At 34.6% G+C, this 15,656-nt stretch overlaps 1 protein-coding gene across 1 annotated transcript in view; it reads left to right on the forward strand.

Annotated features, from left to right (window-relative positions):
- LOC145660540 (uncharacterized) overlaps window positions 1-5,323 on the forward strand; it is a 58,674-nt gene extending 53,351 nt beyond the window's left edge. Inside the window, exons 7-8 of the mRNA XM_081725733.1 lie at window positions 205-360; window positions 3,950-5,323. Coding sequence (XP_081581859.1) covers window positions 205-360; window positions 3,950-4,222 — 429 coding nt within the window. The 3' untranslated portion in view covers window positions 4,223-5,323. The remainder of the gene's footprint in view (window positions 1-204; window positions 361-3,949) is intronic.
- The last annotated feature ends 10,333 nt before the right edge of the window (window positions 5,324-15,656 follow it).

Below are 15,656 nucleotides of genomic sequence, written 5' to 3' on the forward strand. Positions count from 1 at the left end.
ACCTAAATTGTGTATTCGACCCTAAACCTCATATTGGTTTTGCCTGAACTTCGGCGTTCAACTAAGTAGTTCTAAATCCATCAAATGAATGAATTTATGACACTATATTTGCAATTGTATTAATTATACAGATACTTTTTTTTCTGTGATCAAAATCTAAAACGAATTGTGCTAATGATTATTGTTAACATTATAATCTTGCAGATCATGAAGGGATACTTGAACAACGAACAAGCAACGAGAGAAACGATTGACGAGGAAGGTTGGCTCCATACTGGAGATGTTGTTTACTACGATGAAGACGAGTATTTGTATGTGGTAGACAGGATCAAAGAGCTAATTAAAGTTAAAGGGAATCAGGTATTAAATGAATAGGTTTATTAAAAGTATATCTTTATAGTAAAACAACAAAATGTATTAATAATTACAGTAGATATTTATAGAACTACAAACTTACAAAGAAAAAAATATGCTGATAAAAGTCAGTTGTAATGTGAGCTACTGGTCCCTGCATGACTATCACTTTCGCGTGTTATTTCAACAACAGGAGTCCGGTATTGCAGGTAACAGAAGACTAGTGTTACCGATTTGACACAGAAATGATGTTGATCGGTGTGAAAATAACAACGTGGTTGTTACAATTAGGGGAATAAATGAAGGAACGCGGAAATAGAAACAGTGATCTTGTATGTCATACGTTACCAAATCCGCCAGTAAGCATGAGAAACGCAGACCACTAATATATTAATAACTGTATCATTGATCAGTAGTCAGCGAAAGCTGAGAGCAAAGGTATTACAGCCGCCTCCAAATCTGGAGCCTCAAGATAGATACACCTATACTGTGATTATAAGCATGCTGATTGCTTTTAATATCTTAAATACCTGGTAACTGACTTTATATTATATAATCTTACTAGCTGTACTAGCTTTTCCTTATAGCTAATAATAATAATAATAATAATAATACTAATAATAATAATAATAATAATAATAATAATACAAATGTTTAACGCTTTATGAACTATATTTGACATTAATACTAAGTAAGGAACATCGTACTGTACTTCTTGTAATCTTTCACTAAAATAATTTTGTGAGCGTATGAATTTTCTGACAGTTTTACATGACTAAAAGTGCTGTCGTCTGTTATCCCTATGTTCCTCTTCATCACTCGACTATATTTCGTTCATCGTAACCATTCATAAGTAATTTTTACCAATCCTCCAAAATATTTTGTCTGATGTACTACATATGGAAAGCTGTCTGAAGTTATCTGGACACTCGTACTCGAGATACTATACATTAGCTATAGCATTTGTTCCGTTTTTGGCTACGCAGTTATAAAAGTCGTAATGTTAGTTACAGAACAAATACTGGCCATTCATTTTATCTGTCAGTAGTGCAGCATATGAGACGAGAAAACGAGACGAGGTTCAAGACCTTTTTGAATTTGAAACGAGACGAGAAATTTCTCGAGACTCGTAGGGAACAATAGTTCATTCAAGTCTCACGTCTCAAACATTGTTCTAGTGTTCCACGATTCATAGTATAAAAACTATAAATGGATAAAGTGATTGTACGAATACAATGAAGAGCATTTAACAAATTTAAAGATACCTAAGTCATTACACAATATATATACACCAATTGTAAATATGGTTTCTATGTTGTTATTTCTCATCCTTCGTGAACCTCTCGTGACGCAGAACGATTCTGATAACTTTTAGATGTAATTAAAAATGAAATCAGGTCATAAATTTTGTACATAAATTTACAAAATGAGACGAGACAAGAAGAGGTTTTCGAGAATCGAGAAGAGACGAGACTTCTAGAAAATTTACGAGACTTTTTTTCTCGTCTCGTGTCGTCTCGGCTGCAACACTGTCTGTCGGTACGAATAATAATATTAACGTTATAACGAGAAGAAGAAAGAGGCGCCCCGAAAATAAACTGAAGAACTCCAGTATGTATTTATTCGAGAGCTAAGGATACTGCAGACCTGGACATTAAACAATTAAAGAGAATAAAATGATGTGGCAGATCTTTTATATTAAGAATGAATTCACCGTTGTCCATTTAATTGCAATAATATGAAAGAGAAAGTAATTGACCGTCGAATTTGATATACAAATATACATACGTTATCATTAGGGTAAATTTATTACACTTTCAGTTATTTAGGATGTGCAAAGGCACCACGCTTATTGAACCTAACAGTATAGAGGGCATTACCTCTTGAAGCCGAACCACCACGGGTGTAAGTACTGTACATCCTATCATGCAAATGTTTGGCAACAATAATTCAGCCTTCCAAGATGACAATGCACCAATACACACAATCAGACGTGTCCCAGCATGGCCTAATAGACATCAGAATTAACTTCAACACCTCCCTTGGCCCTCTCAATCATCCGACTTGAACGTTATTGAACATCTATTGTTGGCAACAATAATTCAGCTTCCTAAGATGACAATGCAACAACATACAGAATCAGACGTGTTCCGGCATGGTCTGATAGACACCAGAATTAACTTCAACACCTCCCTTGGCCCTCTCAATCTTCCGACTTGAACGTTATTGAACATCTATTGTTGGCAACAATAATTCAGCCTCCTAAGATGACAATGCAACAATATACACAATCAGACGTGTTCCGGCATGGTCTGATGGACATCAGAATTAACTTCAACACCTCCCTTGGCTCTCTCAATCTCCCGACTTGAACGTTATTGTACATCTATTGTCAATTTCAGAGCAGCGATTCGCATACGGGACAGAATGCTACATTGTATGAAGAAGGGTACAGTTTACTATTTCTCTATGAACGATTCATAACTCATACGAATACAATCTGTTTACAGAGTAGGATAGGTCAAACGCCTTATTAATTTATAAGTTGCATTGTATTAAGTGTTTCCATTATTTTGATAACTATGTATAGATTTGTAAGGCATAAATACTAAATGTCTCTAAAATTTATAAAGCTAGCGTAAACGTTTACACTCTAAAGAGAAAAAGACGTCTGGAAAATACATTTTTATATTGGACATACTATAGGTACTGGATATAATGCTCCCTGTAATTATCAAATGACATAAACTGAACGAACAACACAAACAGAACTGTTGCGTTTGTTGTTGGTTAGTGTTTAGCGTCCTATACAGCAGCGAGGCTGTATGAGGCGCAGACTCTACAGTTTAATCCAGGACCTAAACTACCGGGAATTGAGGCTAATCTCCCATTCTGCCAAGGCTTTGTAAAGTTTTATACAATGTGTGCTCCCGAACATGAAAAAATATTTCTTTATGAGTGTACATATGAATATCTAATCTTCTTGAGAGTCATTGGCGTTCCCTTATTCATTTATTTAGCGTTATACCCTATAGTTTCATTCTTTATGTTAAACAGAGATTGAAGCCTTGCACATTCGAAAATAGGGATATTGTTTTTGACTGCTCGTCAACTCGCAAGTATATTTATTTTATTTGAGGAATTTAGTAATCTAAATATCATGTACAGTACTTATTACAAAGTTGCTAACTAGGCTTACAATTTTTTTAATGTAAAAAAAAAAACATTTTGAATATTTTATGTAAGACTGAGATGATGTTCCTTAATTTCAGGTCGGTATACTTTGTTGTCGATTACTTTCATTCCATTTTTCTCTTTGAAACTATCCTTACGTATAATATGGCTTTTAACCTATGTTAGTTGCATTCTTTATGAAAGGAAACTTCATACCCCTCAAAATAGCATAGTTTTAAAGATAAACTGTTGCAAAATGTTAAATATTCCGTAAATTTCGTTGTTAATGTTGCTATCACTAGTATTGAAGTATAACATTAATGTATATCTATAGTTTTTTCAAGTTGTGCAGTTAACTTTCTAGTTGCGTTAAGGAAATACCTCTGTTTCGTTAAGTGTAATTATAATTAATACCTTGCAGGTGTCACCGACTGAGCTAGAAATGCTAATTAGAGAAATTCCGGATGTCGCTGATGTAGCGGTAGTAGGAATTCCTGATCAACGTAGTGGAGAAATACCGAGAGCTTATGTAGTGCGACACAAAAACTCTCAGTTACAAGAGAATGATGTAACAGAGTTCGTTAAGACTAGAGCAGCGGCTTTCAAACAACTGAAAGGGGGTGTAAAATTTTTGGACGCTATTCCAAGATCACATGCTGGAAAAGTTCTACGTAGTGAACTTAAGAAACTATGATATTTTATCTTCAGTGAAAACATAATGTTCAACTCAAGTTCGAATCTGTATAACCTGAGAGCTAATTTATAATATGCCTTTTTGCTGTACTGATGATTTAAACCATTTATGGTCAATTTATAACACACACCAAACAAAGCATACTTGCTGGACAGAGTATTATAATCATACTTGGACAATTTTCCATCCCCTGTCCTTCACTGAGGTTACAGTCCGCTGAATGTCCATAAGTCGTACTTTCCTTGTTGTATTCTGTGTACTTTGCTTCTTATTTCAGGTGTCTAAGCTAACTAGGGCCTGAGCTACGAACATTTGAACGTAACTATTCGAAATCCTCTTTTTATATTATATTTTTTAAATGGGCCCCGGTACCAATACCTACCATGTAAAATGAACTTGGTAACCAAAAGATTAAACAAGATATTTTCATACCTAAAAATCAAGACTCAATTCAGGTATATTTTGGTGGTAAACTACACTGTTCCTGTTATACATAGAGCTAAAGAAAACAGAACAAACTCGTAATTTTTTTACTTTATTATTCACAGACTGGGTAGAAAAGAAACAATGATTTTTTCATATGAATATTTTTTTTATGCAGTATACATGTATTTTTATGAAAGTTATTTGCCAATACTATCTCTTTATTATGTGAAGACAGCAATGTCAAAACATTGTAAGTTCCAATTTCAGAATTTTTCAATAAAAATATAACCATTTTTTTTATTAAAATATTCACAAAGATTATTTGGGTCAGATTTATATTATATTTTTCTTTATTCCAGCTGCTGCATCATTATCTACTCTATACTGTATAACATTAAGCATTGAAAAATTAGAAGTGTTGAAAAAAATTAGAAGTGACACAACAAAATATCCTTATCATATTATGACATTTACAATATTATAACATGTCATCTTCCTATTGTCAAATAGTATGCGTTGTTATAAATCTACTATTGTAAATATTTTAATGTAACATGTATGTACATGTATGTAACGTGTATGTAGACATTTCCCAACACATCCTCAAGTAAATTTTCATTTTCTCTCTCTCTCTCTCTATAATCGTGTGTGTGCTAACTATAATGTAATATATGTAAATAAAATTGCTTTTAAAAAGGCGCTGAACATAGTAAGCATTAATGTGTTTCTATACTATGTAATGTATTAATACATATATTCAATTTGAGAAACAATCAAACTTCCAAACTACGCTACACATAAGCGTTGGAAGTCTGGAATAAATATACCGATCTGCCTGTAGACAAGTATCAAGGAAAAAACATGGAGTCATCGAGAAGCGCTTTTTTTTTTTATCTATTCAGCGTTCGAAAAATGAGCTTCATCTCCTCAATTAACCCTGTATTCAAAGAGCAAAAAAGAAAGGTAAATTATAATTAGCCAACTAGTATTCTCTGATTCGCAAGATTTTCTTAATGAATAGAATATTTCATTTGTTTCATGTTACAAATTCTTGAAACGGCAAAATCATAACTTTTGTGGAAATGAATGAAGAAATATTTACGTTGTTACTATTATAATTACTGTGTATGATACTGATTCCTGTTGGGGGAAGATATTTGACTCGAATTTGTAACATGCTTGGCTTCTAGTAATTTCGTAAAATTGACGGAAGCCAGCACAGGTTATATAGTTAATATCGTGTGAAGTATATACGATTTGAAAATTAACAAATTTATTAACAAAAAAAATTTTGCTTTTTTTTTACACGTTGAGTAACAAATAGTGAATTCGTAACGAGTAACAACAAGTAATATATATTTTTTTGTGCAATACCAAAATAATAATTTAAATATAGGTTTCTTCAAATATTCCTTTACCATAAGGTCCTTAAATACTCAATACTAGTAACAACTTTGTAAAAAGGATAGAAGTGAGCACAAACGATTCGTATGCAAATGGCCTCGTTGCAGGTTCACAATTTAGAAGTTTTAAATCTCCAAAAATATATTTATATGAAGCCTTTTTATGCCGGGATGATACCATAAGACTTCCTTTCCCATTTACATCGATTTTAAAAGGATATGAGTTCTTACATTATATAAATTATAACCTATTATAGACGCGAGCTAAATTCCATCTCTACGTCTTACCTGCTAGATCCAAAGTGAGTCAAATTCGTAACGGCCCGGCTTAGTTCTCGACCTGGTACCGAAATTGCCCACCAGATGGTATCTCACTTCAGACATAGGCCTATCAATGCTAGACTATCTCTCCCTCTATGTCATTTTTATCTTTTGCGCTCTTACAAATGTTCTTATACAAAATGCATACAAAAATACATTTATTGGGACTATTACGTTACATAATATATCCTACCCCTCTCTCTATATATGATACTAACCTTATTACAAAAGGAATAGTCCACAATAAATGGAATATGAATTGTTGACCAAGAAATAAATTCTTTACTTACAGTTTTCCAGAATCTTATATTAAACTACTCTCTTACATATTACATCTTATTGCCACGCCTGCTTTACAAAGTATTAGGAAGATATGGTATACTTCTCTCTGGAAAGAAAAAAATAATAAACCCACAGAAAATATCTAACAATGATTACAAGGTAACATATACATATTAAGATTCATTATTGTTATCAACATAAGGTTTAATGTGATTTATGTGTCTCTTAATGATAACACTAGGTTGATCACATTTTCTTAACCATAGAGTGTTTAACGTAGGTTTATTAATGACCTCAAATGGCCCATAAAATAAGGGGGATAATTTAGGTGTATAATGTTTAAGTAATGAAGCCTTTTGAAACTTCCTAACCAATACCTTCTGACCTTCCAAATAATTACTAGGTTCTCTATTCTTATTATAACATTTCTCCTTTCTACGCCAGGCTTTATCAATGTTGATGATGACTCTCCTCAACCTTTCTTCTTTATCCGGCGCCTTAGTTAACTCGTCGAAGTCTATTTCCCACAACACGTCCAAAGGTGTATAAAGTCTTCTGCCAAGAAACAATTCAGATGGCTCGTATCCCGTACTCTCACTCTTACTGCAGTTTAAGGTGAATTGGATTCTGTCCAACAGTTCAGCCCAATTATTTTGGTGTTCGTTACAATAAACACGGAGCATGTTCTTAAGCACTCTGTTCACTCTTTCACAAAGGTTACTGCTAGGATTGTACGGAGCTGTACTCACATCCTGGATACCTAAACTAAAGAGAAATTGTTTCATGTGATGACTACAGAACACTTGAGCACGATCATGAATGATTTTCTGAGGCTGTCCAACTAACATGAACAACTTCATTAAATGTTTGCATATAACCTTGGAATTCAAGGAACGCAAAGGTTGAAGCATGACGAATCGTGATGCTGCGTCCGTAATGACGAGAATATGACGATAAGGTCCAGAATTTGGAAGCTGGCCAACAGTGTCTAAATACCAACTGTTGTTTGGCGTAGTAACTTTCCTACTGTAGTAAATTCCTTGTTTTTTTCTGTTGGTGTCCTTGCAGAGTTGACATCGCTGACATCCTTTCACGTATTCTCTGACGTCACGGTATAAGGTCTTCCAGGTACATCTTGAGGCTATTTTCGCTATCGTCTTGGAATATCCAGCGTGAAATCCGCCCATCTCATCACAGTGAAAATATTTCATGATAGGATACACCATTTCCTTAGGAATGACTATCCTCCAACCATGGTCTCTTCTGCCTCGGGTCTTCTTCATTAAGATTCCGTCCTTAAGACAGAATTCATCCGCCCTTTCACCTCGCCGCACTTCTTGGATAATATTCCGTACTTCAGGATCTTCCATTTGATGTTCTTTTAACGGTTTGCTAAACAAGGGTGAACTCCAAAAATTGGCGAAACTAAGGTTAACTGGTTTCCCTTCGAATTCTTCAATTTCATTAACTGAAGGATCATTAGTATAGAATTCCACACCATTGTTCGTGCGCGAAATAAAATCAGATAAAAGGTTCTGCTTACTGCGGAGATAAATAACCTTGAAGGAATATTTAGATAGTTTTTCAATTAGTGTACCATACTTACGTTGACGCTTATGATTCCGTAACAACCACGTGACTGATGAATTATCACAAAAAACAGTAAAGGGTTTTATAAGATACATTTCAAATTTTTCGATAGCTAAAAGAAGAGAACGTAATTCAAGTTCGTATATGCTTTTTGACCAATCTACTGATGAAATATTCTTAGAGAAAAATGATACGGGTCTAAGAAGGCCATCATCATCATATTGAGAAAGTATAGCGGAATGTTTCTTGTAAGTACTATCTACATGAATGACAAAGGATTTATTCATGTCTGGTAATTGTAATACAGCATGTTCAACAAATGCTTGCTTAATATTATTATAGGTTTCATCTTCCCTCTCACCCCAGTGAAATTTAATTTTATTGGATCTTAAACGGTGAAGAGGTTCCATGATTTCCGCATAATCTTTCACATATTTTCGGAAATAATTAAAAAACCCACAAATACGATTTACTCCTTTTTTGTTTTTAGGTTTAGGTAATTTAAGAATAGTGTCAATCCTTTCCGGATCAATTCTAGTTTCTCCTGCTTCAAATTCATAACCTAGGAATTTGATTTTAGTTTGGAAAAGTTGTGTTTTCCTTTTTGAAACTGTAATTCCCCATTTTCGAAAACGTTCAAGAATTTCCTCTAATACCCTTTTGTATGTTTCAATATCTGAAGCATGAATAAGGAAATCATCTTGAAAAATTTCAAGATTTTTACCTACTAAGTCCCCAAAGATTTTATACATGAAACTAGTAAGAACATATGGGCTCAAACGAAATCCCATTGGAAGAACTAAATGTTCTAGTAAACGGTTAGGTGTACAAAACGTAGTATATTTTCTACTACTCTCAGAGATAGAGAATTGATAGAAACTTTGCTTTATATCTAATCTTCCGAAGATGGTATCCTTTCCTAAATTCGCTATAGTAGCTTCTACATGCGGGGATGGATAACTATTAACCCTTACTTTCTTGTTGATTTCTGAATATGCTATCACAAGTCTAGGAGTACCGTCCTTATTGTGAACTAAAAAGCACGGAGACGAATAAGGAGAGAAATCGACCTCACGAACCACTCCCTTGTCAATAAGCTGATTTATATAATTATCAAGAGCTTTAAGTTTAGGGCCGGTAATTTGATATGGGGGGAGACGTACTGGAGTTTCATCCTCCATTTCTATTTCATAAGTGAACCCCTTTATTGTCCCTAGTTGTTCAGTGATGACGTCACTGAATCTCTCACAATGATTTTCAACATAACATGGTAAATCTGGGTATTGTTCTACAAGTTTAACTGAAAGAGAGGAAGTATTATCAAAATTACAATTGTCAGAATCACATTCATCATATATGTCATTAATGCTATTCGTTTTATTATGATAATAAACAAGGTATTCACTACCTGGTTTCTTTGTTGTGGCCTGGTCCTCCGGTCCACCGGAATCTGCTGCCAGAAAGGTACAGTGCTGTTTCTGCTGGGCACCTTGTTTATTTGTTTTTGGTTTCCAGTGTCCTTCCCGAACTATCCTTTGTCCATTGCGCCTCTCTCTAGAGTGACTCCGGACCGCATCGGAGACGCTGGAATGAGATATAGGACGAGTAGTTTCCATTGGAGACAAATAATCCCTCCAAAATAGAGGAACAGTAAGATTCTTCTGTTCAATTATAAATTGTTTTGCACTCAATTTGATATCAGCTTTCCATTTTAAAAGAAAGTTATTTCCTAACAACAAATCAAAATGTGGAGAGTTTATGATGTAAAATGTTTCACTGAATTCACAACCTTGAATTGAAAATTTAATTTCTGTGTTTTTATGTAGTTCAACCAAATGACCATCAACAGTGGTAGTCACTAATTCTGCTGAAGTAGGTTTTATAGGAACACGACACATAATTTGTCGTAAATATTTTCTGCTTATCAAATTGATACTAGAAGCTGTGTCCAATAAACAAGAGTTTGTGATGCCCGCAATTAGCACAATAATGAATAATATTTGTTTATCACGCTGCATATTAATTAGTGTTTTTGAAGGTGGCACTGATGTACGCATAGTTTTTCCACTAACACAGAACCGCTGAGTATGTCCATAACCAGCACATTTATAGCATCTAATAAGGTTACGTTTTTCCGTTTGTAAGCCAGAAACTTGTTTTTGAAATTTAGAATGATTTTGTGATTCTTCAAAAATGTTCGGTATATTTATAGCAGGTGGCATTGTTTTAAGTGACACATAATCTCTTTGATATTTAACAAAATGATCGTAAGTTTGCGCTATGGTCAACAATTCAGAAACTGAAGATGGTATGGCTTCCCCAAAACAATTTTGATATATTTCTGGTAAAACCAGACTGGTTACAATATTACAAAATATTTGTTCAGTGTATGTCATACCAAGAACATTGGCAACACTGATTTTCTCTTGGAAAAATGTTCCAAGTTCTTCCCCATCATTCATTAATCGGTAGAAGAATTTTCGTACATATTGTGTGCGACCTACTGTGGATATATATTTACATAACAAATTAGTACAAATTTCCTCCCAATCATTACAACGTGTAAGGAAAGAATGAAAGGTTCTGTTAAATTCACCCCTAGTTTGGGTTAAACTTGCTACCAAAATAGCTTCTAATTCTAAGTCATACCTCCTTATAAGCTCATCTAACCTAACCAGAAAGATGAAGCAAGAATGGCTATCTGTGCCATCAACTATCGGTAATGACTTAATTTGCTGTTCCAATGAACGGAAAACACTTTGTCCTAGCAATTTATCAAAATTGCATTGAATAGCAGGACGTGCCATATTTGGCTGCATTAAATTCATCTGTGCCAATGAAGACGGCATTCTACTTTCATTATTAATGTACTGTTTACACTGCTTTTCATTTTCATTCCTATAAGACACAGTTCGTTCATTTTTCATGAACTGATCCTGCCTACCCTGTACATTGGGAGTACCTTTAGTATTGTGTTTTGAAAAATAAATGTTACGCTGATGTATACCTGTGCCTTGTCCAAGATTATTTTGGCCTACAGACTGTACATTCACACCGCGTCGCATCGGAACCTTAGTCCAAGATACCTTTGATTGGTTTACATAAGGTTTACCTGCACCACTCATATTGCCACAACGTGGACATGGGTACCTAATTGTCTGTGAAAAATGTTCACTATTAAATGACTCACACGGAGCTTGTACATTTTGTTCAGAACAGTATTGTTCTCTAAATGAGTGTGCATTGAATTCTGCACCATATAACCCACTCGCTCTGTGTGCAGTTTGTTCAGTACGAAATGGCTCCCGTGAACCTCGTGCATTCAACTCAACATTAAGTGGCTCTCTAAAAACCTGGACGTTTGGGTAACCCACACCAACTTCACTTTCAGTTTCAATAGTTTGATTAAATTCACCTTTATCACTTTCATTACTCTCAATTAAATCTTCATTATCAGAGAAAGAAATTAGGTTATGTTCACTCATGTTTTACACTTAATATAATCTCTAAGGTGCTCACAACTTTCAATGATTTTTTTTTTTTCCACACGATATCTCATCAAGAAGACAGCGGTAAATTTTATGCTTGCCCACTTGATGGACTTTGGATCTAGCAGCTTTATATATTATGTAACATGCTTGGCTTCTAGTAATTTCGTAAAATTGACGGAAGCCAGCACAGGTTATATAGTTAATATCGTGTGAAGTATATACGATTTGAAAATTAACAAATTTATTAACAAAAAAAATTTTGCTTTTTTTTTTTACACGTTGAGTAACAAATAGTGAATTCGTAACGAGTAACAACAAGTAATATATATTTTTTTGTGCAATACCAAAATAATAATTTAAATATAGGTTTCTTCAAATATTCCTTTACCATAAGGTCCTTAAATACTCAATACTAGTAACAACTTTGTAAAAAGGATAGAAGTGAGCACAAACGATTCGTATGCAAATGGCCTCGTTGCAGGTTCACAATTTAGAAGTTTTAAATCTCCAAAAATATATTTATATGAAGCCTTTTTATGCCGGGATGATACCATAAGACTTCCTTTCCCATTTACATCGATTTTAAAAGGATATGAGTTCTTACATTATATAAATTATAACCTATTATAGACGCGAGCTAAATTCCATCTCTACGTCTTACCTGCTAGATCCAAAGTGAGTCAAATTCGTAACGGCCCGGCTTAGTTCTCGACCTGGTACCGAAATTGCCCACCAGATGGTAGCTCACTTCAGACATAGGCCTATCAATGCTAGACTATCTCTCCCTCTATGTCATTTTTATCTTTTGCGCTCTTACAAATGTTCTTATACAAAATGCATACAAAAATACATTTATTGGGACTATTACGTTACAAATTAAAGCTCGAATACTGTTTGACGCTGCACTTTAAAGTTAGTCCCCTCTAATATGAAAATGAAGTTGGACAGAGACAAAATTGCAATCAATCAATCAAACCAGTGACACATATGACACAGCATGTCGTAGAATAATAAGAGTATTATCGAGTAGACATAAGATAAGATTTAATAGTATCAGGTTGTCTAAAACGCATTGAGTCTCTGAAGGTCAAAATTTTGAAGACATTTATTGTTATTTGAAAACAACATTATATAAAAGCGCATGTACACCATCTTGTTTGATGACTTTCTGTAATTTTTCCGGTAAAGCCATGATCCCGTTGCTATAGACCTTCTGTTGTTTCTGGTCAAACAATTGTGACTCGTGGTTTCTCACAGTCCTCTTTTAAAATTAACTTAACTCCCCCCTTAGGGAGTTCTGGAGAGACCGAAACAAATTATATTCTGACGGTGCCATGTCCGGATTATACGGTAGCTGCATAAAAATCTCCCAGTCAAGTTCTCGCAAGATCTAATGGATCCTTAAAGATGTATGGATGTCAGCGTGGTATCCGACACTCTTTCTGTTGAACAGTTCCGGTTATATCTTTTAAATTCCTAGGCACAGGTTCGAGTTTATTGTTCTGTCTGGCAGCAGAAGTCCGTGATGGACGACATGTTTCCAATCCCACCAAACACATAGTATAGCCTTCTTGGGGATCAGTGTGGGCTTTGCTACAAGCTATGCAGTTTCTTCTTTTTCATATTTTTCATGACTCGTGAGCAATTATTTGAGAAATGGCTCAGGTTTGTTACGTGTCACCAGACATTCGCGAATAGAAAGTAAATATAGTAAATGCTTTTGAGTCAGATCATGTAGTATCCAAAAGTAGAGATCTCTTTTTCTTTTGCCAGCTTGAGCTCCTTTGTGGTTAAGCAGTTAGTGTACCCCCCTTTGGCGTGGGAGACCCAGGTTCGATTCCCGGTGGGAGCTCATGTGGTTCGTTCCACGTTAATCAGTAGGTCCCGTCTCATATAGCCTCTCTGCTAAAGGGACGTTAAATTCAAAATCAACTCTTTTGCCAGCTTTCTCCAAATGGTTTAAATTGTTCGGTGATGGATGTTTAGTCATTGGCACTATTAGGACTGGTTGCATGCCGATTTTGCTTGACTTTTTCCAGAATATCATCCGCTCTTTCTGGAATCGCCCATAGAACATTTTGGACATCTAGAACGTTAGCGACTGAACTGTTTTGACTATTCCGTTTGATAACGAATCTTACCGATAAACGGTACAAATTACAAACCGTGTCTTTATCGAAATGAAATGAAATTGTGTCTTTATCGAAATGAAATTGTAATAATGAAATGTACCGCAAAATGAAATGATATTGAGCGACTTTTGAGAAACTTCACTCATATTCTTGGCACAATACCTTGCGTATGGTACTAAGAATTGCAATAATTTTCTCATTTGTACTAGCTTCAACTGTCAGCTACCAAATAACGTTGAGCTGATCCTTTGCGACTTATATATCCGCAGATTTGGAACACTAAATCTTTCTCGTACGCAAAAGTCTCAATACTTTAAGACTACCTGAGATTTATACTACTGTATTCATTGTCGTAGACATTTGATTTGCAAATTAAAATGTCACAAATTTCAATTTCGTACTTATATCTCTAAATAGTTATTTCGTCTTGGTGGACAGATTCTGCTAGAATGTCTCCATAGTTTAACAAATACAGTTTATATTGAATAGTATTGTAAAAAAAAGGGACGCGAGTCACATTGCAGTCCTGATATCCGTAACGTCTTTGAAGTGCAAGTTCAGCCCAATTGCTGGGGCGGGAAGAGTGTAATGTAAAAATAATAGAAAACTTTCGAAAAAATGAAATGAAATCTTTAAGATTTACGTCCCACGTTTATGCTGGCTAGGCTAAAGGAGACGGAGAAAACGTTTGATATTTGTGTCTAACCCATAAGATGAATATTGAAATTGCCGATGTTGTTAAAGTCCAAATTCATCCCCCATGCGGATTCTAAAGGCAAAAAGGTGTTCAATACTTTACAGAAACATATTCTTCCCTGCCAAGAATGGGCATTACAGCAAGTAGGCTATATACGTATAATAATTCATTTTACACTGAAAAAATCTCATGCTAACATCGGAGAAACTGCTCAGTAAAGTTATTGATGATAATACGTCCCCTTGCAAACTACTTTAGAATGTAGAGTGTCTATAGTTTTTACCAGGGTTAAATTGGCTTATGTAATTAAAGATTTCGTACAAAATATAGAAACAAACAGAACAAATCATTTTCTTGAGACTCGAAGTGACGCGCTGTGGCCAGTGATGCCAACCTGAAACAATATGAAATCCCATGTCGAGAGGCAAAAATCCCATTTTACGTGTGAATTTCCCACGTTATACTAATTAAAACTATGCTATAATGTTAAAAATTAAATTTTCCTGTGTTAGTCACTTTTTACAATATCTAAATGAATAAGCCGTAAATTTCGATTTTCTCGAAAAATCGCATATATGCTGCTTATTATCCCTTTCAGAGAAAATAAGGTAAAAAAAAAAAAAACTCCCACGATATAGGATTTTTGCCACAGGTTGGCATCACTGGCTGTGGCTGGAAATGTGAATGTATGGTAGAAAGTAGGATTTGAATTCAAGGGAGTTAGCGTGGGATAGTCGGTAGTGTTACAAGCCAAATTCAAACAACGTTTCTTTACCTGGAATTAAATCCCATTCTCCTTTCTTCCTTTATTTGTTTATAAAGTAGTAGAATATCTGTAACATTTTAAAATAAATAACAACTTAAACAACATAATAAATATGAGTATTATGAATAATGAAGGCATTTGACAGTAGATTTGATAACAGATGCCATAACACAATAGACTTAATAAATCTCCCAATTAATAAACTATAACTCATTGTTGAGATTATATTAGGATTTCAAACTTCTTACCTTGTGTTTTTATATTGGAGAGAAGTGTTTTTATATTAGGAAGACTTCTGGAATAGATATCTCCTTTAACAGCTTCAA

This window comes from Thermobia domestica, chromosome 9 (assembly GCF_964235325.1).
Source record: "Thermobia domestica chromosome 9, izTheDome1.hap1.1, whole genome shotgun sequence".
Classification (NCBI taxonomy): Eukaryota; Metazoa; Arthropoda; class Insecta; order Zygentoma; family Lepismatidae; genus Thermobia; species Thermobia domestica.